Source organism: Emys orbicularis, chromosome 4 (assembly GCF_028017835.1).
Source record: "Emys orbicularis isolate rEmyOrb1 chromosome 4, rEmyOrb1.hap1, whole genome shotgun sequence".
Taxonomy (NCBI): domain Eukaryota; kingdom Metazoa; phylum Chordata; order Testudines; family Emydidae; genus Emys; species Emys orbicularis.
In genome coordinates this window covers 23,350,942-23,378,020 of record NC_088686.1, presented here as the reverse complement: position 1 = coordinate 23,378,020, position 27,079 = coordinate 23,350,942, and the positions used below count along the sequence as shown (strand labels likewise).

Below are 27,079 nucleotides of genomic sequence, written 5' to 3'. Positions count from 1 at the left end.
GGTTTCTACCTCACAAAAAGCAGAATTCATCTCGTGTGTGTGTGTGTGTGTGTGTGTGTGTGTGTGTGTGTGTGTGCAGAATCGCCACCTTTTATGCAGAGAACAAAATATCAAACTCTGTCATATATTCATGAAGATGATGATCTATCAGGGAGAAGATGTGCATCTCAGAGCTAAATTTTGCTCTTAAAATAAATTTTAAAGTATAGTCTGAGTAGCACATACTGCCATTAGAGCACTGGGGTATAGACTATTCCCAGTAATTGAACTTAAATGTCTTTCATTATTTCCCAGCAGTAGCCTTAAATCCCTGATTGTTGCATGCTGAAGACTTTTTTCATCCCCTTAATAGCTGTGAGCTCTATAAGGAAGCAGCATCTTGTTGAAGTAAGAGCAATGGCCAACCCTCCTGCTGCAGTAAAACTGGCTTTAGAATCAATCTGTCTCCTGTTGGGTGAGGAGACAAATGACTGGAAAAAGATCAGACCAGTTATTCTCAGAGACAATTTCATCAGCAGCATTGTCAACTTTAATACTGAAGATCTAAGGTATTGGTTTTAGTTTATCTACTGTAGTAAAGAGGCAACTTCCTCAGTAACTCTGCGCTGAGAGATTCAACACTTGCGCACATGCTGTGTCAAACATAACTCTTCTTTTGCAGTGATTCCATCCGGGAAAAGATGAAGAAGAATTTCATGTCAAATCCAAGTTACAATTATGAAATCGTAAACCGAGCATCCTTAGTGTGTGGTCCACTGGTAAAATGGGCAATTGCACAGGTAACTCATCTGCAGTAGATGCACCAGTGTAGAATGCTTCAGTGTTATGTGGGAAATCTAACACCTAGTGATAAGTACTAGTTCTACGGTGCTGGAAATATGCAAGGACTCAGAATCCGCAGACTTCCAGCAGTCAAAGATCTGTGGCATCTTGTCTAGCTTGCTATTGTAGCGGTAAAAACAGTAATTGGTCTCAAGTGAATGCGCAGAGTAAGGTGCTGAATGTTCTTGCATACCTGGTTAACTGTTCCGTGATTAACAGGATCCTGCAGTACATTTCATAAGAACTTGTATGTAAAGATTGCAACCCTACAACTTACTTTCAACTGTCTTTTGAAAAAGAATCTGTTTTTAATAATAGTGACTAATGGTTGGTCTCTTTGCTCTGTAGCCAGTTTTGTGTACGCACAGACCAGATTTTGATGCCTGGTTTGATCTCGTTTCCCCCACCTGACAAGGGTGGGGACTGTTGTAGAGCAGTGTGATCATGTCTTACTGAGGGGAGGGCATCTAGCTCTGAAGTAATGTAAATGGCAAGCACAGATGGCATCTCATCGAGCCCTATTCAAAGCCACGGTTGGTTATTTGTGGGTGTAGGCTTTGGCTGAGGGTTTCTGGGTGGGATTTTAGAAGCTTGAGTAGAGTGCCGTTATGGGAAAACTGGAGGGCTTCTTCAGTGGGGGCAGGGGCAGGCTAATCCCAGTGTGCAGGGAAAAGGATACACTAATTTGGTACTTACCCCATAGGATAAGCTTCCCTCTTCTAGCCTTCCAGACTCATTGCAGGATCTCCCCTGCCTTCATCCTACACTCCCTGAGAGAGAGCTCTGGCATCATGGGCAATGGTCTCTGCACTGCACGATTGAATTTGAAATTTGATTGAAATCTGGAGGCTTCCCAAAGAACATCATTCTCGCTTCAGTGAGATGAATAGTGCAGTTCACACCTCTTGGCTGTTTCAGGCCACCTGCAGACTCAGAATAGTGAATCAGTTTAAGTAGAAGACTAGAAACTTAACCTTTTTAAAATGAAAGCCTGAATACCTAAAATCCTGAGGGGTGCCCTCAATCCATAAAAAAATTATGCTTGCTGACTTGCATGGTCCCAAGTCACGTGGTAAGTTCCACTCTAGAAAGTATCTAGAACTGACTGTTCACATGTTTCACAGCTGAATTATGCTGATATGTTGAAGCGAGTAGAACCCCTCCGCAATCAACTACAGAAACTGGAGGATGATGCCAAAGACAATCCACAGAAAGCTAATGAGGTAGAACAGATGATTCGTGATCTCGAGGCCAGTATTGCTCGCTACAAGGAAGAGTATGCAGTGCTGATTTCGGAGGCTCAAGCAATTAAGGCGGACCTGGCTGCAGTTGAAGCAAAAGTGAGAATACTCAATGTACCATTTTGTCCATTTTACTAACTTTTCTTTAATGTTTCAGGGGGTGGAAATAGTGGCTTTCAAACATTCTGTATACCTTTCTAACACAGAATGCTTTAATGGCCTCTCTACACAACAATTTGCCTTTCAATATGTTTTCTCCTTTGGACTTCTTACAAAGAGCTTTGCGACCATGGATAAACAGACCAGAGTGAGGATTGCTCTTCCAGTCACTGCCTCATGCTGGCCACCCAATTAAATTGGCAATCTGTCTGATCAGGACTAGGCTAGCAGGTGGGATGTTACTCAACCAAGGAAAGCTATCATAGGTAAAGCAAAGCCAGTCCTCTTTCACAAGCACAAAATTCACCCATTAAAATGATCAATTCTGTGAGTCTCAAATGTGTTTCAGAGGAATTGTGATTACTTAATGTTTTTAATAGAGTTGAGTGTCTGCCTTTTCTCATATTTTAAAACTATCGTGCAGGGTAACTGCTATATTAATGTTCTCTTCAGACAAGACTAGTGAAGTCAGGTTAAACGGTCCATACAAATGTCCTCTTATTTTTTGGTTCCTTGAGCTGCACTGATGGAATCATAAAAATGTAGGGCTGAAAGTGAACTCGAGTCCAGCCCCCTTTGCTGCAGCAGGGTAAAATAAACCTCGTTTATCCTTGACAGGTGTCTGTCCAATCTGTTTTGTTTTTTTTAAATGTCCAATAATGGGAATTCCACAACCTTCCTTGGAAGACTATTCCGGAGCTTAACTACTTATAGTTGGAAAGTTTTTTCCTCATATCTAATCTATATTTCCCTTGCTGCAGATTAAGCCCCTTGCTTCTCAACCTACCTTAAGTGGACATGGAGAACAATTGATCAGTCCTCTTTAGAACAGCCCTTAACATATTGGAAGACTTTCACCGTGGTTGTCTTTTTCTCGAGGCCAAACATGCCCAGTTTTTTAACCTTTTCTCATAAGACAGGTTTGCTAAATCATTTTTGTTGTCCTTTTCTGGAAATTCTCCATCCTGTCCACATCTTTCCTAAAGTGTGATATCCAGAACTAGACACAGTAATCCAGCTGAGCCCTGATTGCTGTATAATCAACAATACTGAGGGACCAGTACCTCCCAGGTCTTACTTACAACACTCCTGTTAATACTTTCCAGAATATTAACCTTTTTTGCAGCTGCACCACATTGATCACTCATATTCAATTTGTGATCCGATATAACCCCCAGATCCTCTTCAGCCTAGCCAGCTAGATCCTAGCCCAGGGGTGGCCAACCTGTGGCTTCGGAGCCCCATGCGGCTCTTCAGAAGTTAATGAGGCTCCTTGTATAGGCACTGACTCCAGGGCTGGAGCTACAGGCGCCAACTTTCCAATGTGCCGGGGAGTGCTCACTGCTCAACACCTGGCTCTGCCCCAGGCCCTGCCCCCACTCCACCCCTTCCCGCCCCCTCCCCTGAGTCTGTCGTGCCCTCGCTCCTCCCTCTCCTGCCCAGAGCCTCCTGCACGCCACGAAACAGCTGATCGGGAGGTGCAGGGAGGCACTGATCCGCAGGGCTGCCGGTGGGCAGTAGGAGTGGAGGGTGGGAGGGGGGAGCTCATGGGAGGCTGCTGACATATTACTGTGGCCCTTTGGCAATGTACATTGGTAAATTTTGGCTCCTTCTCAGGCTCAGGTTGGCCACCCCTGTCCTAGCCAGTTATTCCCTGTTCTGTAGTTTTGCATTTATTCTTTTTTCCCCTTCCTGAATTTCTCTTGTGGAATTCAGATCAGTTCTCCAATTTGTCAAGGTTGTTTTGCATTCTAATCCTGTTTTCCAAAATGCTTGCAATCCTTCTGTCCCTTTCCACTACCAGAACCATAAAATTCACAGCCCAATAATACTAACAACCAAACTTCCAGAGTTGTGCATGCACTCATAGTTGTTTTCTGGACATACGTAATTCTGAAAATTTGGGTCCAAAGTCTGGTGTGTTGGGCAAACTTGTCTGGCCGTATAGGTTGCAAATGCGATAATTATGGGAGCCTTCATTTTGAATAAAGATGTATATTATATTGACCATTCCTTAATTTCTAGGTAAACTGTAGCACCGCTCTCTTGAAGAATCTGTCTGCTGAACGTGAAAGATGGGAGAAGACAAGTGAAACCTTCAAGAACCAGATGTCCACTATTGCAGGAGACTGTTTGCTTTCAGGAGCTTTTATTGCTTATGCTGGGTACTTTGACCAGCAAATGCGACAGAACTTGTTCACTACATGGTCCCATCACTTGCAGCAAGCAAATATCCAGGTAAAGATTGCTCCACAATTACTAATGTCATGACTACCACAGGTGTTAACATTGATTGTAATGAGTTACTGCTTCATAAAGGGGAAATCGCAAGGTGTTCACAAAAGGTAAAGATCAAATTTGATCAAACTTTGGGCAAGTAATAATAATGTTTTACTCTTCAGTTCCGTACAGACATTGCAAGGACAGAATACCTTTCCAATGCAGATGAGCGTCTTCGCTGGCAAGCAAGTTCTCTACCTGCAGATGACCTGTGCACAGAAAACGCTATCATGCTTAAGCGGTTTAATAGGTACTTCATTTGTACAATAAGTACAGAATGTATGGGGATAAACTTAACAATGGATCGGTGCACAGAACTCCCACTGAAGTCAATGGAATTTGCACACACCTATCAAAAGGAAAACTTGATTGAAACTTTATCATCCAACTGAATATAAATGCTTTGAGAGAATTTTGAGCGCTGTCTGATATCTACATAGTACCCATGATAGCAAATTAAATGCAAGTCTTAATAATCTCCTTCCCTTGTGTTTATAAGCAAAACAACTTGCATTTTTAGTATACTTCACTATTATACCAACTTAGCTCAAACTGAAACTGTTGGTCTGTATTGACTGAAACAGTAAAGTATCCTTTTGATAATTCTATCTAGTTAGATCATTTAACTTTGTTATCTTCTCCAAACAATGACCCTCCATATTTCATTACATGAGCCCACATTCTCCAAAAAAGATTTAGAATATTAACTCAACCTGAGTGGACTAAATGGCTTCTATCAGAAGCCTTAAATCAGTCATATGATGGAAATATTTTTTTCACTAACTTAGGTATCCACTGATCATTGATCCTTCTGGACAAGCCACAGAGTTCATTATGAATGAATACAAGGACCGTAAGATCACTCGTACTAGCTTTTTGGATGATGCTTTCAGAAAGAACTTGGAAAGTGCACTGAGATTTGGTAACCCTCTACTCGTCCAGGTTAGTCTCTTGTTTACATAAATTTTAAAAAAAAAATTGTGGTTGCATTTCCCAGGAAGTACACTTGAAATCTTCACTTGCTGGGGCTTAGTTTTATTGCTACTCTGGCAATTCTGTGCTTTTCAGGTATTGAATAAATGAAGGTCCTTGTATAGACAATGGATCAAAATGCAGCAAAGATCATCTTCCTTACCTGTTCTAACCACATTGCTCCCCCTCTCCTACCATATCAAGGTCAAATTTAAAGGCCTTTTTCAGCTGTGCCCCTTGCTACTTAATAATTTGTCACCTATTGTGCCCCTTCTGATTTGACTATCCAGTCTGCTTGTCCACTCCCCTTCAGTGACTCTTTACACACCATCCCTTCTGCACAGCACAGTCCCTACACTGATCTATAATGCTCCTGGTTTAAAAAAAAAAAATCTTTAAAACTCACTTCTATGGATGTCTGCAGTAAATAGTCAGTGTTGAAATAGCTAGGTTGGAGCAGATGGGAGAAGCCAGATTGGCTTGATGAAAATACAAAAAGGCAAATGTATGCATGTATATAAAAAAGTACATCTGTTTAGAGATGGCACCCATTTCTGTAGTATCCAAGCACCTCATAACACCTTAAGACAGGGGTGGCCAACCTGTGGCTCCGGAGCCACATGCGGCTCTTCAGAAGTTAATATGCGGCTCCTTGTATAGGCACCGACTCCGGGGCTGGAGCTACAGGCACCAATGTGCCAGGGGGTGCTTGCTGCTCAACCCCTGCCCCCACTCCGCCCAGTGCCCCCCACTCTCCCCACCCCACACAGCTGATCGGGAGGTACGCGGAGGGAGGGGGAGGTACTGATCGGCGGGGCTGCCGGTGGATGGGAGAACTGATGGGGGGCTGCTGACATATTACTGTGGCTCTTTGGAAATGTACATTGATAAATTCTGGCTCCTTCTCAGGCTCAGGTTGGCCACCCATGCCTTAAGAAATAAGGATATATTATCCCTATAGCACAGATGGTAAAACTGAGGCACAGATTAATTTACTTTCCAAAGGTGTCGGTTTCCATCACCCTCTTATTGCTTGTGCTCTTAAACTGTGAGGTGCAGGATTCAGGTAGCAATGGGAGCATCACTTCTGATTGGGGCCTCTTGGTGCTAGTTATAATCTGATATCTACACAATGAAAACAGCAAAATTAAGAAATCCAAACAGGAAACGTTACTTAGGTATGTAATCCATCATCCAAAATGTCTGAATAGTACTTGATCCTAAAAATTAGCTTATTGTATGGGGAATAACATTGGACTAACAGTAGTTACACACATGACCAAATCTTCATGTGGATTACTACTAGACCTTTTCCCAAGCAGGGGAAAAAATGTGATCCAGATCAAACTTTATTCAAGCTTGTTCCAGCACAGGTCCATTTTAGCTACTGTTCTGTTCATTACTCTCACAATTGTATTGCTGTTTAGGATGTGGAGAGCTATGACCCAATTCTGAATCCTGTGCTGAATCGTGAAGTCCGGAGAACTGGAGGTCGAGTGCTTATTACCCTGGGAGACCAAGATATTGACTTGTCACCGTCCTTTGTCATCTTCCTCTCCACCAGAGATCCAACAGTAAGGAACACTTACAAATTTGTTTAGCTTTCAGCAGGGCAGAACACATATTAAGCCAACAAAATGATCCTGATATTTATTTTGATAGGTTGAATTTCCCCCGGATCTCTGCTCTCATGTTACGTTTGTCAATTTCACAATAACTCGCAGTAGTTTACAGAGCCAGTGTCTGAATGAGGTCCTGAAAGCTGAAAAACCAGATGTTGATGAAAAACGTTCTGACCTCCTTAAACATCAAGGTAGGTTTCTGAAAAATCAAACCATAAAAATGAGTCATAATTAGTCAGAGAATAAACTTGACAGTCACTCTCTTACTAATATACAGCTATTCTTTTTATAGTTGAGGAATGTGATATTTTGTAACACTATGTTTCAAAGCATACAGGAGATATGACAAAAGATATAGAATAAAATGTTTGTATACGTTATATGCAATGCGTGTGATCACAGATCTCAATTTGTTTTACTTAAGGTGAATTCCAACTGCGTTTGCGGCAGTTAGAAAAATCTCTGCTACAAGCTCTCAATGAAGTGAAGGGACATATTTTAGATGACACAATCATAACTACTTTAGAGACCCTAAAGAAGGAAGCAGCAGAGGTCACCAGAAAAGTAGAAGAGACTGATATTGTCATGCAAGAGCTGGAGACTGTATCTCAGCAGTATTTGCCACTTTCTACAGCATGCAGTAGTATCTACTTCACAATGGAATCACTGAAACAGGTTAGATAAAAAAACAAATTTAATCCCTATCTTCTCACCAGAAATATTCAGTACTGTTAACATTTTTTTCAAAGTTATGCTGTACTGTTTAAATTCCAGTTATGACTGCATAAGTACATCATGAATTGCAATAACTTCAGTGTTTGTTTTATTTTTATATATATATATAAATTTTTTTTTTTTACCTCTTTAGATACACTTCTTATACCAGTATTCTCTCCAGTTTTTCTTGGACATCTATCATAATGTCTTGTATGAGAACCCAAATTTGAAGGGAATTACAGACCATATTCAGCGTCTCTCAATCATCACAAAAGACCTCTTCCAGGTTCAGTATTTTCCTGGACATTATACTTAGCAAAGGTTCTTGTCATGTGGAAATCTGATTAAGGCTCTTTAATACAACTAACTGATTACATTTTGTTTTGATAGGTGGCTTTCAATAGAGTAGCTCATGGCATGTTACATCAGGATCACATAACCTTTGCTATGCTGTTGGCCAGAATTAAACTTAAAGGCACAATTGGGTAAATGTTTGAATCTTTGCTTTTTGAGATGCATCTCAGTTTTCCCATTTACACACATGAAAGCTTTGTATTTGGTGCCTTAAGGTTAACCACTACTTCAGTTGAAGACAGACACTTGACTAAAATGTACTCTACTTTTAATTTAAGGGAGCCTACATATGATGCAGAATTCCAACATTTCTTAAGAGGAAAAGGAATTGTACTCAGCACAGCATCTCTCCCAAAGATCAGTGGACTTACAACAGAACAAATGGAAGCTATGATGAGATTGAGCTGCCTTCCTGAGTTTAAGGACCTTGTTTCTAAGGTTCAAGCTGATGAGGCAAGTATCCTGCTTAAGCACTGTCACTGCACTACATTTAGGTTAGACCTGTGTTGGGTACTTGCATGGCCCCCATTGCTATAGTATGAGTGCCTCACCATGTAGCTAACCTCACAACACTCCAATGAGATAGGGAAGTACTGTTCCCGTTTTACAATTGGGAAGTGAGCCACAGACTAAGTGGCTTGCCAAGTTTACACAGGAAGACTTTGAGCAGGGATTCTAACCTGGGTTTTCCCTAGCTAGTGCCCTAACTGCGGGAACAGTCTTCCCCCTCTCTGTAGAAACTAGTATATAGTTTCAAGCATTGGGTTTTATTTTACTTAAGTGGACTTCCAGTATCTTCAGTAAAACGCAGTATGTTTTTAGTTTTGGTTGGGGTTTTTGCTGCAGTAAAACCCCCCGTCAGTATCAAGACCTTATAATGGTAGGCTCTGTATCCATATGTGTATAGAAAGTCCCTGTTCTGAAGATCTTACAGCTGGAATGGAATCCTAAGTGTCATGTACAATGCATCATAATTAATATTTCTTTCAATACAGCAATTCTGTATCTGGTTGGAGAGCAGTTCACCAGAGCAGACTGTGCCATACATTTGGTCTGAAGAAAAACCTGCAAGTAAGTTCAGTTGCACTTTTGCCCTGGCAATTGCCTTGCTACCAATTTAAGTCTTGAATAGAATAGACCTTCATTGAAGTCTTAGAACTTAGCACTTATGAAAACTGCAAGTTTGATAGGATTGAAAATGGAAGTCTTTAATCCACAAAACAATTGCAGCATGAGTAATGACTGTGCAGCCTGTCCCTGATTCTAACCTACCATAGAGTCTTTGCCGCAAGATGGGGCATTATCTTGATATCACCCTCAGACTGCCCAGAAAAAGGTGTCGGTATCAGAATTTTTACATGAGTGCAGTTTCCTTGCAAACGTAAGTAAAAGAGGCAAATTCAAATAGTCTCTTCAAAACACTGTTAAAATTGGTTCCAGTGTAGTCAGTGTGGTGCCCTGCAACAGGAACAAACTACCCTACAATTCACTGTACGTAGACGGTTGAATGGGCATCTGTGCCTTTTGGTCATTGCCAGCCTGGTCTAACTCAGTGCTCTAACAGTCCTCTGTAAAAGGCCCTCTTGTTACAAGTTTTGCTGACCTTGCCTGGTCTCCTGCTAGAACTATTGCTACCTCTTTCCCCCCCCCCCACCTCAACTTCTGTATTAACAGTTCATGCTAAGTGTAGATATTTCTAGGTGGCTAGAAAGAAACTAAAGCTCTGAATTGGAGAAAAATTAAAAAAAAAACTGACACTCTTTTGCTTAATCTTTCCCATCTGTAAGATCACATGGGACAGCACTTGTAGGCAAAATTTGTTTGAAATAGGCTATTTATAATGAGTATTTCTTTGACACAGCTGTCTAATTGCTATAAATTGTTACTAACCAACTTTTTTTCTAAAAGTTGCTCACTTTTAGTAGCTGCTGTAAAACTGTTTGGCTATGGGATCAGAATTTGCATAAGATAAACTACACTAATTTCCCGTAGTGCTTTTATCACTGGAGCATATAGGTTTCAAATGATAGCTAAACAGTCAGTAGATCTGGACAAAATCTTAACAAGGGATACTGTCAAGCTAAAAATTTTCTATTACAAATAACAGCTTAGTTATTTGCCTTAATAGTCTAGCATTCTTCATGTGTTTTGTATTACACAATATTGCCACACTTTTTAGTTACAGATGCTGCTGGAAAGCGTTTTTCTTTGCTGAAATCTCTGGCAACTTCATGGCAACACTTTTATAGGCTTTAGATTATGTATATGAACTCAATGCGGAAGCATCCAAAGGCCCTAAACAAATTAGGATACTGTTGTACTAGACACTGAAGAGCTTGCAACCTGAAAAGAGTACTACTGTGTGTAAGCCTAATAGTCACATTGATAGATATGCCTAGGTCAGTTTAAGATAACCTTCTTGGGACAGAGTTAGTTTTGATTGTCAGATTGATTAACAGCAATTACCATTATGTGAATTTCAATCTAGAGTCCTGCATTTAGCAACTTGCATCTCAGTCTTTAAAAGCTGTAGTTGTTTTGCCAAGTCTTTTCTTTCTTCTCCAATTATTTGATTAACACAGTTCAAGGATTGGGAAGGAAAGATCAAAATGTTGAGTTATGATCTGTTAAGCTTCAGGAACAAATAACACACTCTTTTTTTCTCATTTTAGCACCTATTGGGCAGGCCATTCATCGTTTACTCTTGATCCAGGCATTCCGTCCAGATCGTCTGCTGGCCATGGCACATGCCTTTGTTTCAGCAAACCTTGGCAAATCCTTTATGTCTATTATGGAGCAGCCATTAGATCTGACACACATTGTAAATACTGAGGTAAATTATAGGAATGAAAATACTTTAAAACATGACATCGTATTGAGGGCATAAATCTCTGTTGGTGGTGGCACATCAGACTGCTGTTTCTCAGTTTGAGGAAATGGGTGTCCGTTATAGGCTTCAGCACTGAAAGAACAGTACAGTAACTCCTCACTTAACGTTGTAGTTATGTTCCTGAAAAATGCGACTTTAAGTGAAACGATGTTAAGCGAATCCAATTTCCCCATAAGAATTAATGTAAATGAGAGGGTTAGGTTCCAGGGAAATTTTTTTCACCAGACAAAAGATATATATAAACAGAGACAGACACAGTATAAGTTTTAAGCAAACAATTTAATACTGGTACACAGTGATGATGATTGTGAAGCTTGGTTGAGGTGGAGGAGTCAGAGGGTGGGATATTTCCCTTACTGCTAAATGATGAACTAGCAATTGGCTGAGCCCTCAAGGGTTAACTCTCTCACTTTACAAGGCGGTAGGAATGGCGGGAGATATGCGCATTTCCCCTTTAAGTACACTGCCTTGTTAATTAGATCAGCTTGCTGAGACCCCAGCTGCTGCAAGCTCCCTCCGTCCTGAGCCCTGGTGTGTCCCCCCTGCTCTATGGAAGATGGGGTAAGCGGGGAGCAGGAGCAGGGGGGAGGGGGACACCCTGACATTAGCCCCCCTCTTTTTTCCCTCCCCCCCTCCCCCGCACAGCAAGCAGGAGTCTCGGGTAGCAGCTCCAAGGCAGAGGGCAGGAGCAGCACATGGCAGTGGGGGGAAGTACAGCTGAACTGCAGGCAGCTGCTGCACAGGGAACTTAGAGGAGCAGAGAGCTGTTAGGGGGAGCTGATATGGGGGCTGCCAGTCCACCCTTGTTCCAAGCCCCGCCCGCTAGGTGCAACGGGCTGCTCTTCCTGCAAGCAGTAGACACAGCAGGCGGCTGCCAAACAACATTAGAAGGGAGCATTACACAACTTTGAACGAGAATGTTCCCTAATTGATCAGCAACGTAACAACAAAACAACGTTAACCAGGACGACTTTAAGTGAGGAGTTACTGTATTCCTAGGATCCTTTTTAGCTAAAACTATTGCAGTATAACCCAATTTACTAACTATGCTGAACAGCTTATTACAGTAGCATAAGGGATGAAGGGAATTTATCTTCCCCCGCAGATTTGGGGGAGGTGCATAATTATCAATCTGGCTTATTCTTATGGTAATTGTGAATGTTTTGTTTAAATGTCTTGGATTGTAGGTGAAACCTAATACTCCTGTACTGATGTGTTCTGTACCTGGCTATGATGCCAGTGACCATGTTGAAGATCTTGCCACTGAACAAAACACACAGATTACCTCTATTGCTATAGGTAAGAATACATTATCGTTAGGTTTGGCAGAACTTGACTTTCATTTTTTTTATAATTTTTGACAGATGCTGATGTTTGGTTTAAGAACACGTAAAGGTTTAAAATTTTCAATGGAGGGAAATCACGGTGGGGAGACAATTTATTTAATGACCGACATTGAGATTCAAAAAGTTAAAGCTTTATCACCATAAACACAAATTGTCAACATCACTTGTCAAAATATACAAAGTAAATATCCTTAAATCTGTCTTCAAGCAGCATTTTTCTTGTTTGGCTGTCTGTAAATTTTTATTGTTGATTCAAATTTTCTTTTTCATTTTTGTGTGTGTGCATGGTGAAATTAACATTTACTAATTTTAAAAAAAGCAAATTGTTCCAGGCATAATTATCATGTTTGTCTTATTTCTTACCACGTCATATAAACATATAATTTAAGCCAATTAAGTTTCTAGAGCTAACCATAACCTTCTGCTTGTAGGCTCTGCTGAAGGATTTAATCAAGCAGATAAGGCAATAAACACAGCAGTGAAATTTGGCAGGTATGCATAGGCATGCGCACGCGCACGGGGTGTGCCCAGGCACACCCTAATGCAGGGGTGGGAAAATGGCCCCACTCTCCTGGCATGGCAAGCCATGGGGTCCGCACTCCCGGGCCGGAGCGCCTGGCTGAGCACAGCAAGTAGCCGCCCCCTCCCCTGCCTTCCCTCCTCCCCTGGAGCCATGCTGCTGCGCGCGCATCGCTCTGGGGGCCGGGGCTGCGCGCTCCCGTGGGGCAGTGTTTGGCTCTGCAGGGAGGCAGACATGCTCCCGGCTCATCGGGAGCCATGCCGCCGAGTGCGCAGCATTCTGAGGGGCGAGGCTGCCAGCTCCCGCGGGGCAGCATGTCTGGCTCTGCGCGGAGCCAAACGTGCTGCTAGGAGCCTCATGGTAAGGGGTCCGGGTCTGGGGGGGTTGGATAAGGGGTGGGGGCAGTCAGGGAGCAGGGTGAGTTGGATAGGGGGTGGGATCCCGGGGGGGGGGGTGGTTAGGGGCGGGGGGTCTCTGGAGGGGGCAGTCAGGGAGTAGGGGGGGTTGGATGGGGCATGGGAATCCCTGGGTCTGTCAGGGGGCGGGGGGTGGATAGGGGTCAGGGCAGTCAGGGGACAGAGAGCAAGGAGGGTCCTGGGGGAGGCTGTTAGGGTGGGGGGGTCTCTGGAGGGGGTGGTCAGGGGACAAGGAGCTGGGGGGTTGGAGGTTCTGAGGGGGGCAGTCAGGGGGTGGGAAGTAGGAGAGAGGGTGGGGGCGGGGCTAGGGCGGGGCTCCCTGTGTGCCCACCCTAATGAAATGTGCTGTGCATGCCTATGCAGGTATGTTTTGTTCCTCTTTTTATAGAAGTAGAACTGTGAATAACATAAGTTAGTTACTGTTCTGTTACCATATTCTTGTAGGTGGGTGATGCTAAAGAATGTCCATCTGGCTCCTGGTTGGTTGATGCAGCTAGAGAAAAAGCTGCATTCTTTACAACCTCATGCTTGCTTCAGACTTTTCCTTACAATGGAGATAAATCCCAAGGTAACTGAAACCAAGTTCGGCTTCGACTGGCACAGCAAGTGGTGTGTAGTGCTGTTCCAATGTCCACTGTTACAAGAATCCCACCAACCAGGGCAGCATTCCCCATGATGGCCTTAGTTTGACGGGGAAAGGGTGCATTTTGGAATGAATCTGCAGGAGTAGGAACAAATGTCACCAAAATCCTGCCTGGTGCTTTCTAGGGTATTGCTCACCCCGTTCCTAGTAATGTCAAGTGCTTTGTAAATATCCTGTCTCCATGCTTACGTAGGGAAGAAAAGGCTGCCTACATCTTCCTACTTTCTACTAAGAAAAGGAAAGGATGGGAATTGGCCATTAGTACTTACAACGTGAGAATCATACTTTAACATGAATTAAGTCCATACTGCTCGTAGTTTTGGCATCTTATTACAAGAGGGAGGATACTCTGTTGCAATAAAAAACTTAGTGTAGGTTAACAAACTTGTTCAAAATATCACATTCCTCGTAGACGAGAGCATTCTTCGGGGTATAACTTGTGTTGATGCTCTTCTGTCCTAGGTGCCGGTGAATTTGCTGCGTGCTGGTCGGATCTTTGTGTTTGAACCTCCACCTGGTGTAAAGGCGAACATGCTGAGGACGTTCAGTAGTATTCCTGTTTCTAGAATATGCAAGGTGAGGTGATGGTTTCTGTGTAGTTATGGGGAACTCAGAAACTGAAAACTGTTTATAAAAGTTTCTTTTTAACTTCATAGCTTTCAGTTGGTCTATCATACATTAATATCAGAAGGCATAACATTAGTTTACTGTAAAGCAACCAGCTTTTCAGAGGCTTTCACTTTACCCTGATTAAGACATGCATGGCATGTAAGGAAGCAATCTGTTAAGCTTTTTTTGATCTGATGCATTAAAACCTGGAGATACTGTGCTTACTAAACATTTGACATTCACCAGCACTGTAGCCAGCCTGGTTTCTTTGTTAATAAATTCTGATCACTTTGGTTTTAGTGTGGAGAAATAATGCATTTTCTTTTTCCCATCCTAGTCTCCAAACGAACGTGCTCGTTTATATTTCCTCCTTGCCTGGTTCCATGCCATCATTCAAGAACGTTTGCGATATGCTCCCCTGGGCTGGTCCAAGAAATATGAATTTGGTGAATCTGATCTGAGATCTGCCTGTGACACAATAGATACATGGCTGGATGATGCAGCAAAGGTGATTGAATTTTTTTGCTCGGTCAATCTTTTTTTTTAAATACAAAGTAACATTTGGCTCACTTGTGGTTACTGTTCAACGAAGGGCAGATTAATCTGAAACACTGACGAGATTAGCTGGAAGCAAGTGTAACCCTTTTGCCCATCTGAGTTGGCAGCAACAAGGGCCGGGTTCAGTATCTAGGGGTTCCGTTTCAATAACACAATGCTAAACCGGCTTGAGCCCCAGCCCAGTGACCTGGGACAATTACATACCAACCCCCCACCCCCGGGCGCCTCTAAGAGGCAATACTTCCCCTCTCGCAAGCACGGAGTCTGAGTGTAGCAAAGTCCTTTTAATAAAGGAAGGAAACAATGCGGCATTATGTTGGGGAAACACCACAAACAGGTTTCATAACACAAACCATGAGCAAAAGACCCACCCCCAAGTAAGTTTGGCAGTGTCCTTTTCCCCTCAGGGTCTTAAGTCCAGCAACCCAAAAATCCCTGTCCCTGGTCAGTGCAGCCCCAGAGTTCAAAAGTTTATCTGTAGAGTTTTACCTCCCAGCCTGGGTGGAAATGGGTGAGTGGGGGTATTAAGGAGCACCTTACGTGGTCCGAGGCTGACTGCCCCACCTCTCCATGGGGTTCTGCTGCAGCCTTCACCGCGAGCCATTCCGCCAGCCACGCAGCTCCAGCCATCCCGCGAACTGCTCCGCTCCGCCAGCCGTCCCGAGAGCCACTCCAACTGTCTCACAAACTGCTCTGCTCCGCCAGCCACTCAGCAATGTATCTTCTGCCCCCCCACCCCACTCCACCCCACTCCACTACTTAACACAGCACTCAGTGATTTCAGCTCTTAGTCATTTTAGCTCTCTAGTGATTTCAGCTTATAGTAGGGGAGCCTCAGTGCTGGTGCATCATTGGCCCAAAGTGAATTCAGCTCAGCAGCCTATAACTAGACATCCTAATGGAATCAAAATTAGCTCTGATATTTCACAGTGGAGGGGGGGGGGTGCAGTTGGTGTTTCAGGCCCTCAAAGGGGGCCCACACCACCAGACACATATGCCTGTCCCTAGCCTCTCTCAATTCACTGGGTTTTGGAACCCAGGTCCCTTGTCTAGCGAGTGCTACTTAGTTGATGGCGAGTCCCTCTGTCATAAAACAGTTCCACTGTCCTTGATTCACATAATCAGGGTAACAACACTTGATTCTTCCTGCCCCAATAACGGAGAAACTGGGGATCCCACAGTAGCCAAAGTGACCATTTGGGCAGGCAATCCTTCATGTTAGGCAGGGTGGGTGTGCCCATGCAAACGAGATCAGCCCCTAAAGTCCTTTTCCATGGCTCACCACCAGATGTCAGGGTAGAGCTCATCCTGACTAAATATCAAACTGTTTGTTTGATTTCGGCTTTCATTAAACTGTCCAAACTCGATTTCCCTATTTTTATGGGGAATCTTCACATTCTAATTAAATTGTCTTTACTGTCAGGGCCGCCAAAACATTTCACCTGATAAGATCCCATGGTCTGCTCTGAAGACATTGATGGCACAGTCCATTTATGGAGGTCGCATTGATAATGAATTTGATCAGCGTCTGCTAAACACTTTCCTGGAGCGTTTGTTTACCACTTTGAGCTTTGATAGTGAATTCAAACTGGCTTGCAAGGTTGATGGACATAAGGATATTCAAATGCCAGATGGAATCAGGTATTTTTTCAGCCTCAAATTTCGGTTGGTCTCACCTTAGTAGCTGCTTTCCTTCTGAGAAGCTGGACTCTAAATTGTACTTTTTGCATTGGTATTTAGCCAGGCAATGTATTCCTGGTAACCTAGTAAAATGTGTGAGATTATGGTTAATTAACTTAGTTCAATTTACTGCCACAACTTTCACTTGCAGACGTGAAGAATTTGTCCAATGGGTTGAGTTGCTGCCAGATACACAAACCCCATCCTGGCTTGGTTTACCAAACAATGCAGAAAGAGTTCTTCTCACCACACAGGGTAAAACTTGTATTTGACTTTCTTGTGTGCTTACAGGTTATGTAAACTTGAAACTCTCTTTTTTTTAAATGCTGAAAATAGATGAGACACAAGTATCTTTTTGAGTGACACTAAATAGTAAAGTTACAAGTATCTCAATGTGTATTAACTATATCAGCCTCCACAAAATAACTAATAAATGTCTATGAATTCTTAAGGTTGAAAGTAACTTGTTTAGAATTTCATCAGTAGACAGGAAGATACTACACAAGTGAGACTCTGACTTTTAGTTCTAGTCCTAAGAAAGGTTACTCATGTTTAATAGTATACTTAAGAATTATTTTTAAATAAGTGGCAATCACAGAAGTGTTGAATGTAATCCACTAATGCATCTTTAAAACTTTTCCTTGTACTGATATCCCAACACTTTTTTTTTTTTGGTGTGGCTCTGCTTACTTTATTCTTTGGTTCAGGTATTGATATGATCAGTAATATGCTAAAAATGCAGATGCTAGAGGATGAGGATGATCTAGCTTATGCAGAAACTGAGAAGAAGGCAAGAACAGATTCAACTTCAGATGGGCGTCCATCCTGGATGAGAACACTGCACACCACAGCCTCCAACTGGTTCCATCTTATCCCACAAACTCTAAATCATCTTAAACGAACAGTGGAAAATATTAAGGTGATGATTAAGATTTCCAAATACATATTTTGGTCTGTAAACGAGTAGAGGTTATGCAAATGTGGGTGAGGTATCCTACTCAGATTGCAGCCTGAAAATGGTCTCTCAAAGTCTGCTATACTACTTGAATCTAGAAACAAGGCACTGTTTCCTTTTCTTTGCTGTAATTCAGTTTAAGAAATTATGACAGAGTAACACTTTCATTTGGTTGGGAAGGTATCATGTAGAAGAGTTTATTTATAGTCTCTTGCTTCCTAAACCAGGGGTGCTGTAAGTGCAGCATCATACACACCACATTTCAGTTCACTTGAGTGATCAGATGAGTGTATGTTGGCTCAAAGGTAGTATCACTGGTTGGTCCTCATTGGAAAGCTGGGTGGTAGCTAATACTGAGGCTTCTGCTAATTGGGAGTGGGGACTAATCATGAAAGGGAGCCATAAAGCTCTGAGGCTAGTATGAGACAGGTTGTTTTACAATCAAGAGAGTTTATGGAAAGTCTCAGTTTCTAGGTTGTTGAATAATTCAGACGTGGATTATATATTAATCTTTTCTGTTTAGATCAGGTTATGGACTTGGGCTCTGGACATAGATACAGAAAGGAATAGGAACTTGTAGTAATCAGGCCAAACTGCAGCAGGCAGCTTGCATGCTGTTGTTCCCACCTGCAGTTGGTGTCAGTAGGGAATGAAGTTCTTGCTTCAATTCCCTTAAACTATCATCTGTGAGGCAGCTGCATCTATGGGGTGGGTGGAGGAAATGACTGCATTGTAAAAAACACATTACGGTGAGGCCTTAAAAGTTGATGATGATACATGTGGGATTTGGGCAGCCAACTAGTGCCCTTCAGTGTTGCAGGGCTACGGTTAGTTTTCCCACCAGAAGATGCTCATCTTGTTGTTTCCTCATTTTTCTTGCTTAAATAAGGATCCGTTGTTCCGATTCTTTGAGAGAGAAGTGAAAATGGGAGCCAAATTACTTCAGGATGTCCGTCAGGATCTTGCAGATGTGGTTCAGGTTTGTGAAGGCAAGAAGAAACAGACTGACTACTTGCGTACACTTATAAAAGAATTGGTGAAAGGTATGTGACTTCAAACAGGCTTCTCTTTTTAAAATGCTTTCCCAGTAATCCTATTACATCAGTTGATGTCTTCTCATTTCCAGCACTGACCAGTAAAAGAAACACCACTATTCTTGCCTAATACAAAATTCTGAAAGTCAAAATGGTGAGGTTGGTCTTGTGACATATATGAACTGCAGTATTGCCAACCTAAGCATTCAAATAGCATGAGATTGGTGTAAAAAATTGATTTTTTTTTCAAGTCAGTCTAGGTTTTTTGCCTTTGGGGTTCACTTGGATTGTGGTTTTTAACCTTGTGCTGCAACTGTGGGAGCTAGAAACCTATTTAAATGAAAGATGAAACTTTCATGTTACTGTCCAGGAGCTGGAGATTTAAGTAAGACATCTATATTGTATGACTTGGAAAGGAATTGAGAGTTGGCAGCACTAAAACTGAGAGTGTTATCAAAAAGTAAGATTTTTTGCTGAGTTTGAAACAAACAGCCGGAGCCTGGTGTGACGGGTTTGGTCACAGAGGCCCCCTTGGGACTGTCACTTGATGTGCTGGAATTACCTCTGAGCCTGTTTTCCCTGCCATCTTGGGACTCCAGAACCCTGCCTTGTTGAGTCAGATACGCTAGCCTGCTGCAACACAGACCCAGGTCTGGTCCATGCACCCAGAGCTGCAGACTTTAACCAAAAACTGCTCAGCAGGTCACCTATCTCTAGCACCCAGACACCCAGATCCCAATGGGATCCAAACCCCAAATAAATCTGTTTTACTCTGTATAAAGCTTATACAGGGTAAGCTCATAAATTGTCCGCCCTCTATAACACTGATAGAGAGATATGCACATCTGTTTGCGCTCCCAGGTATTAATCACTTACTCTGGGTTTAATAATAAACAAAAATTCTTTTTATTAAGAATAAAAAGTAGGATTTAAGTGATTTCAAGTAATAACAGACAGAACAATATAAGTCACCAAGCAAAATAAAGCAAAACACGTAAGTCTAAGCCTAATACATTAAGAAACTGAATTCAGGTACATTTCACCTTCAGAGATGTTCCAATAAGCTTCTTTCACAGACTAAACTCCTTCCTAGTCTGGGCCCAATCCTTTCCCCTGGTACAGTTCTTGTTAGTTCCATCTCAGGTGGTACCTAGGGGATTTCTCATGACTGGCAGCCCCCCTTCTTCTGCTCCACCCCCTTCTATAGCTTTGGCCCAAGGTGAGAATCTTTTCTCTCTCTCTGGGTCCCCACCCCTCCTTCTAAATGGAAAAGCTCCAGGTTTAAGATGGATTCTAGTATCATGTGACATGGTCACATTTCCTGTGAGACCCCAGCCTTCATTCTTCCAGGGCTGGCCTGCACGTCCCTAGGAAGGTTTGCAAGTAAACAGAGCCATTCACAACCAATTGTCCTAGTCAATGGGAGCCATCAAGAGTCCAAGCCACCATTAATGGCCCACACTTTACATAATTACAATAGGACTTCAGAGTAAAACTTCATATTTCTAGCTTCAGAGACAAGAATGATACATTCATACAAATAGGTTGAACACACTCAGTAAATTATAAGCTTTGTAATGATACCTTACAAGAGACCTTTTGCATAAAGCATATTCAAGTTGCATTATATTCACTCATAAGCATATGTCTATAAACATATGGAGTGCAACCATTACCCCGGTGTTGTTGAACCAGTTTCAACCAAAACCTTAAGTTTTAAGCACTCACTTGTAACAAAATTATCAGAGGAACTCCAGAAGTTACCCTGGCTTTATTTTCTCTGCTCATACATTTGGCAGTATGATGAGAAGGGGACATTTTGTACCAATATAGTGGAATAGGCTGATGGTTGAGATATCGATTTAAGCAGAACTATTGTACAGTAAATTAATAAAATATTCTTTGCCTTGTGACCTGAGGATAAAGGTAGTGGTATCCTGCGCAATAACTCCTTAAAATTGCAGTCTTCCATGTTGCAAAGGCTTAATTCTAAAATAAGCTGAGACGTATTTTGCAACTCGATGTATATGCTAATAAACTTACTAATAAACGTCTTACAACTTACTAACAAATCCTGGAAGTCAGACAGTAATTTCTGTTTAAATATTGATCTGCAGAACACATTTTAGAAAACTAGGTAGCTTTCTATAATGTCATGAAACTCTGTCTTTCAGTTTGTTTACACTTGTACTCTCTGGTCCCAGATAGGTTAGAACCCCACTGTGCTTGGTGGTATAAAAAAATCTGTTGTAAAACACAGTAATAGCGAAGTGGCTGCCACTGAAAGGGTAAAATTGCATTTGGAAATCATGTGTAATCCAACTCATACCCATACAGAGCTCTTACCTTGGATACGTCTTCTCTAGGTATTCTGCCTCGTAGCTGGTCTCATTACACTGTACCTGCTGGCATGACTGTTATTCAGTGGGTGTCTGACTTCAGTGAACGCATTAAACAACTACAGAATATTTCCCAGGCAGCTGCTTCTGGTGGAGCAAAAGAACTAAAGGTATCGATCTTGTGTTTTATTACCTTTCTCATTAAAGGCTTTTCTGCAATTCTGAGAAATCAGGGTTACATGAGTCTGTAACTGCTTATATCTAACTGTTAGTGTAAAAAGTATTGAAATGCTTTAGCTAAGGAGCTTATGAGAAATCTTACCTGGACACCTCTTCAGACATGCTTGTATATTATGGTGTTCCTGAATGACTTCCTGTGTTTAAAAATTGCCATTTTCCAAACCTAGCTACAGCTCATGCACACAGCACAGTTGCTGCAATGGGAAAAAACAGCTAGGCTATGTCTACGCTACAGCCGGGATCGACGCTCTGAGATTGATCCACCGGCAATCGATTTAGCAGGTCTAGTGAAGACCCACCAAATCGAGAGCAGATCACTCTCCAGTCAACCCCCTGTATTCTACCCCCGACAAGAGAGTTTCTGCTGTCGACCCCCCGCAGTGTAGACCCTGTGGTAACTGGACCTAAGGTATGTCGACTCCAGCTACATTATTCACGTAGCTGGAGTTGCGTAGCGTAGGTCGACTTACCGTGGTAGTGTAGACATAGCCTTACTTACTGTTCTGTAACTGTTGTTCTTCAAAATATGATGCAGCCATGATTCCCTGTAGGTGTATGCACGTCCAGAGCACCAAAGCAAATAATTTTGGCTAGCAGTACATGTAGGGGCAGCACTCCTACCCTGTGACCCTAGCCTCTACTGTGGCTATATAAGGTTGGTGCACCCCGCAACCTCCCTCATTTTAGACTCCGATGCAGAGGGTGAGTTGTGGAATACACATCTGTATCACATCCAGAAGAATAGAAATAGTTACTTACCTGTACTGTAATTCCTTCTTCAAGTAGATGCAGCCATGAATTTCATGTAGGTGAGACTCAAGCAGTAATTGCAGGAGGTGGGGCTTGGAGTATGTTTAAACAAGGGGTGCAGGATTACCTTCTCAAAGTTTTCATCTGATTTGGATTTAGCATTAGTGGCATAGTGGTTTTAAACATATATGTACACAGGATCCAGTGGCAGCCCTGCAAATTCCTAATATAGGAGCATCACTTGGAAATGCCATCACTGTTGCCCGGGCCCTTTGAGGAGGCGCAGTCTGAGCTGCTTCGTATGCGGTCATGATATAGGAAGTTCTCCAACTTGAGATCATCTGTGAAGAGACTGCTTGCCCCTTCATTTGGTTCACATATGAAACAGATGAGACTAAGAAAATAAATCTTTAGTTTTATCTGTAAAAGGCTAAACATCATCTGATATCCAACGTGTGAAGATGCTGCTCATCTGGGGTTGAATTCGGCTCAGGGAAGAACACTGGTAGATATATAATTTGTTTCAAGTGAAACTGAGAAACCACTTTAGATAAAAATTTATGGTGAGACTGCAGGGTTACTTTGTTTTTAGAAAATTGTATGTCCGGATGCTCCTCCATCAGAGCTTGCAGTTCACATGCTCCTAGCAGCTGATGTTGCCATAAGGAAAGGAGCTTTCTGACCAAAAGGGAGAAAGAAAGAGGTCAGGGTGAAGAGGAAGAGATATGGGAGGCCAAACCAATAACCTGAGGACATCAGAGAATTGACATTGTCTCTGCCACATTGGAGCCATGAGAATGAGCTTGGCACGATCCAGTTTCAGCTTGAGAATAACCTCCAGGATAATTGGAAGTAAAAGCATACAGGAGTGCTGATTCCCAGCATCAGGTGAAAAGCATCAATCGGGGGGCCTGGACTGAGACCCACGCCCTCAAGAGCAAAATAGATGGCATTTCTTGTCTGCCTTGAAGAACAGGTCAGAATTCCCAAACTGCAAAGAGGTACCGCAGGACACTGGGCTTTTTAGACCACTTGTAATTCAAGGAGAAATTTTCTGCTGAGGGGATCTGCCAGGTAATTCTGGATCCCAGGTAAATGACAGGCCACAGTGATTGGGTTTTTTTTTTTTTTTTTTTTTTTTTTTTTTGATGCAACACTGCCAGAGTCTGATCACCTTTTGACACAGCACATTGGAGTATGCATCCCCGTCTGTTCACTTAATACATCATGTCACGTATCAGGGGGTAACCATGTTAGTCTGTATCCACAAAAACAAGGAGTCCGGTGGAACCTTAAAGACTAACAGATTTATTTGGGCAAAAGCTTTATGCCCAAATAAATCTGTTAGTCTTTAAGGTTCCACCGGACTCCTTGTTGTTTTTATAATACATCACGGTGCTATTGTTAAGGATGCGCATGCTGAGTCCCTGATGTGTCTGACAAGCACTGTAGATGGCACAAAGTTCCAGGACACTGATTTGCAGAGAAGCTTCCTGTTCCGACCACAGGCCTAGAACTTCCTGTGCACTCAGTTGTGCTCCCCAGCCTATTAAGGAGGCATCAATTACAGTAGTCCTGGTCGACGGGGACCAGGCGAAGGGAACACCCTGGCATACGTTCCCTAAGCAGTTGTGCAGAGGAAGTCAGACCAGTTTGTCCAACAGATGATGGTTCAGATGATAGACCAACGTCAGCCACATTTGAAGAGAACAAAGGCGTAACCTGACATATTGGACTATCTGTGTGTGTGCAGCCACATGGCCTAGCAACCTCAGGCATACTTGGGCTGTGGTTGAGGGTTGAGATTGCAGTTCCAGACATAGGTGGTGAATAATGCGAAATCAGTCAGTCGGCAGAAATTCTCTCAAACTCAGTCTAGCAGGGTCGCAATGAACTCAGTACTTTGAGCTGGCATCAATGTTGACTTCCCATTGGTTAGGCAGAGACCTAGACTCTCGAGTAAGCATAGTGTGAACTGAACATGAGGACTTCTTCTCTGGAGTTGCCTCTCTCTACCAATCATCCAGATACAGGAAGATATGAAATCCCCTCTTCCTGAGGTATGCTGTCACCACAATTGTGCAATTGGTAAAAACCCAAGAAGTGGAAGATAGAGCAAAAGGGAACATGGTGTACTGATAGCATCCCAACCCGGGGGCGGCGTCGGTACCAAATTGGAATGGGGAATTAGCACTTGTGAGATTGAGTGAGACACAGTCCTACCCGGTACCAGAAGAGGTGCCAACACTGAGGTCAAGGGCGGTACTGAAGTCGACAACCGGATCTTTTGTCAGGGCAATGACTGTACTACTGACTGTCACAACCCATAATTTGAGAACCGCTGATCTAGAAGAAATAACGCTTAGAAAACTGAGACTAAAACATGAGGCAAGAACAACATTCAGAGCTCCGATTCAAGTCATGGGCAGTGAGAAGGAACTGAGGAGAGTCAGGGAGGTGCTGCCTTTAAATACCCAGGGGATGAGTCCCAAGGCATGAGCACAGCCTCTATGGGTACTGCTAGGCAAAGTTCTCCGGTTTTGGTGCGCTGGGCACGTGCACGGAATACGCTGCATGTATTCAAAGAAGACAATACCTTATAGCACAGCCTTGTGGGAAATGTTGACACACTTGGAAATTCGTATTTCTAATTCTACTTGTATATGTGCAGTACAATTGCGTACAAATACTGAACTCTTCTGAAACTGCTAATTCTTTCCTATAAAACAGACTTTAGGATTCATAAAATTGTTTCTACATGTGTATGTTAGTAGGAAACCATCCCTTTGAGGATAAATCTTCATCTGAGGAAACATGCCATACATAGTTTGCAAGATGGTCCATATTTTAGTGCAACTCTTTGTTTAAAGAGATATTGAATGTAGCTAAGAGCCATTGCAGTAGATACTATAGAAACTTCTAAAACATACAATTCTTTTCATAGAATATCGATGTGTGCCTGGGTGGCTTATTCGTACCTGAGGCTTATATTACTGCTACAAGACAATATGTGGCTCAAGCAAACAGCTGGTCCCTGGAAGAACTTTGTCTAGAAGTCAATGTTACAACTACTCAGAATGCAGTCCTGGATGCTTGCAGTTTTGGAGTCACAGGTTAGCTGATGTGCTTTTTACAAGATGGAAGGGAAGGAAATAAGTGCTATTAACCCTTAACACTGGGAATTTTTCTTCTATAAAAATGCTGGTACGGACCATATCAAATACATAACACCAAGGGGAGTTAACAAGCACAGTGAAAGTTTTGATTGCAGTTGCACTAGAAGTAGCATTGGAAGTTAATTTCTATGGGGGATTCTGCATTATTTAAAAACATGTTAATGGAAAACTTTGCTATGCTAGTGCATAGTGGTTGAGAATGCTTATGAATGAACATGGGCAGTAGTAGTGCAATATGGATAAATGCAAATAACTAACGTTAGTCTATATGTTAGAAGTAGCGCTCTGGTGGCTTTTTTTATTCCTCTAATAGCCTTCACTGTTGGCTTTTCTGGAGTATTTCTTCATCTGTATAAATTAGGTCTCCCATTTTAACAGTAGGTCTAAATATCAATGACCACACTTTAGATGGGTGAATCTACCTCTGGACTTGAAAATGGAGTGGAAAAGGAAACTTCCTTTAAATGTGCATACGCTTCCCTTTCAGGAAAGACCTCAAATGTTCATTCTTCTTAACTCTTAGGTTTGAAGCTTCAGGGAGCTACGTGCAGTAACAATAAACTGTCCCTGTCAAATGCTATATCAACGATATTGCCCATAACACAGCTTCGCTGGATCAAGCAGACAAATGCAGAAAAAAAGGCTAATGTGGTAAGTAATGTGGAGATCAATGTTTTGTCATTCTGTGACTCCTTTCAGTAGTGGCTCATCAGCTTTAAATTCTACTTTCTCTGGTGCCCTAGAATAAAAATGGGGAATTAAATTAATGGAGATATCCTATCTCCTAGAACTGGAAGGGACCTTGAAAGGTCATCGAGTCCAGCCCCCTGCCTTCACTAGCAGGACCAAGTACTGATTTTGCCCCAGATCCCTCGGTGGCCCCCTCAAGGATTGAACTCACAACCCTGGGTTTAGCAGGCCAATGCTCAAACCACTGAGCTATCCCTCCCCACCATTTCCATTTCATTAGTCTTACATTTTGCAGTACCACAGATGTTCCTTTCCAATATGAGTTTTCAACCTGGGGGGTTACAGTTCCTAGGAATCTTGTAAACAGATAAAGTATTGCTACCACCCTCTTTCTTTGTGGCTAGCTGGGGGTATCAAGAAATTTTAAACTCAGGTAGCATTGGATCCTGAGAAGTCTGAACACCACCTTAGAAATGTATTCTAAAAAGTACACTTTAGCCTGGCAGGCTGGGAGTTCTTTCTTAGGAGTACAGTTGATCTTGGTTGGGGGAGGATGGGCAAAGTTCAGTATGGAATGTCTCTTCATAATTTCCAGTGGTGGGGACCTTTGCTGTCTTCCCTTTGACTTTTATCTTGCATTCAGCTGTCTTATCCACATTTTAATAAATGCCTAACTCCTTTTCCAGGTTACCTTACCAGTTTATCTGAACTTCACCCGTGCTGATCTGATCTTCACTGTTGACTTTGAAATAGCCACCAAGGAAGATCCTCGCAGTTTCTATGAACGTGGTGTTGCAGTCCTCTGCACAGAGTAACAAAATAATGTTTTCTAACTGGTAAATAGTAGTAAAATTCAGTATCTCTAATCTAGTCTACCGTGTTAGTTTTAACTTCCAAGGCGTGGTTAAGTTGTCAGTGGGATTGATATAAAGTTGACTTGCTAGAGGCTCGGCGTCTTGCCAGGGTTTCTGGTGATAATGATGGTTTGAGGGAGAATTGGATGTAGTTTTTAGATGGCTTTAGTTACATGTGGTAATGTTTAGCTCATACTACATTAAATAAATTC

At 42.4% G+C, this 27,079-nt stretch overlaps 1 protein-coding gene across 1 annotated transcript in view; it reads left to right on the top strand.

Annotated features, from left to right (window-relative positions):
* LOC135877484 (cytoplasmic dynein 1 heavy chain 1-like) overlaps positions 1-27,079 on the top strand; it is an 88,784-nt gene extending 61,705 nt beyond the window's left edge. Inside the window, exons 53-78 of the mRNA XM_065402925.1 lie at positions 662-779; positions 1,947-2,162; positions 4,248-4,460; positions 4,625-4,752; positions 5,291-5,444; positions 6,902-7,048; positions 7,137-7,287; positions 7,521-7,771; positions 7,965-8,099; positions 8,204-8,298; positions 8,446-8,620; positions 9,163-9,238; positions 10,840-11,000; positions 12,245-12,356; positions 12,835-12,895; positions 13,784-13,907; positions 14,445-14,558; positions 14,929-15,099; positions 16,573-16,790; positions 16,981-17,084; positions 17,537-17,748; positions 18,674-18,827; positions 21,185-21,327; positions 25,092-25,260; positions 25,847-25,974; positions 26,700-27,079. Of these exons, the coding sequence (XP_065258997.1) occupies positions 662-779; positions 1,947-2,162; positions 4,248-4,460; positions 4,625-4,752; positions 5,291-5,444; positions 6,902-7,048; positions 7,137-7,287; positions 7,521-7,771; positions 7,965-8,099; positions 8,204-8,298; positions 8,446-8,620; positions 9,163-9,238; positions 10,840-11,000; positions 12,245-12,356; positions 12,835-12,895; positions 13,784-13,907; positions 14,445-14,558; positions 14,929-15,099; positions 16,573-16,790; positions 16,981-17,084; positions 17,537-17,748; positions 18,674-18,827; positions 21,185-21,327; positions 25,092-25,260; positions 25,847-25,974; positions 26,700-26,828 (3,859 nt within the window). The 3' untranslated portion in view covers positions 26,829-27,079. The remainder of the gene's footprint in view (positions 1-661; positions 780-1,946; positions 2,163-4,247; positions 4,461-4,624; positions 4,753-5,290; positions 5,445-6,901; positions 7,049-7,136; positions 7,288-7,520; positions 7,772-7,964; positions 8,100-8,203; positions 8,299-8,445; positions 8,621-9,162; positions 9,239-10,839; positions 11,001-12,244; positions 12,357-12,834; positions 12,896-13,783; positions 13,908-14,444; positions 14,559-14,928; positions 15,100-16,572; positions 16,791-16,980; positions 17,085-17,536; positions 17,749-18,673; positions 18,828-21,184; positions 21,328-25,091; positions 25,261-25,846; positions 25,975-26,699) is intronic.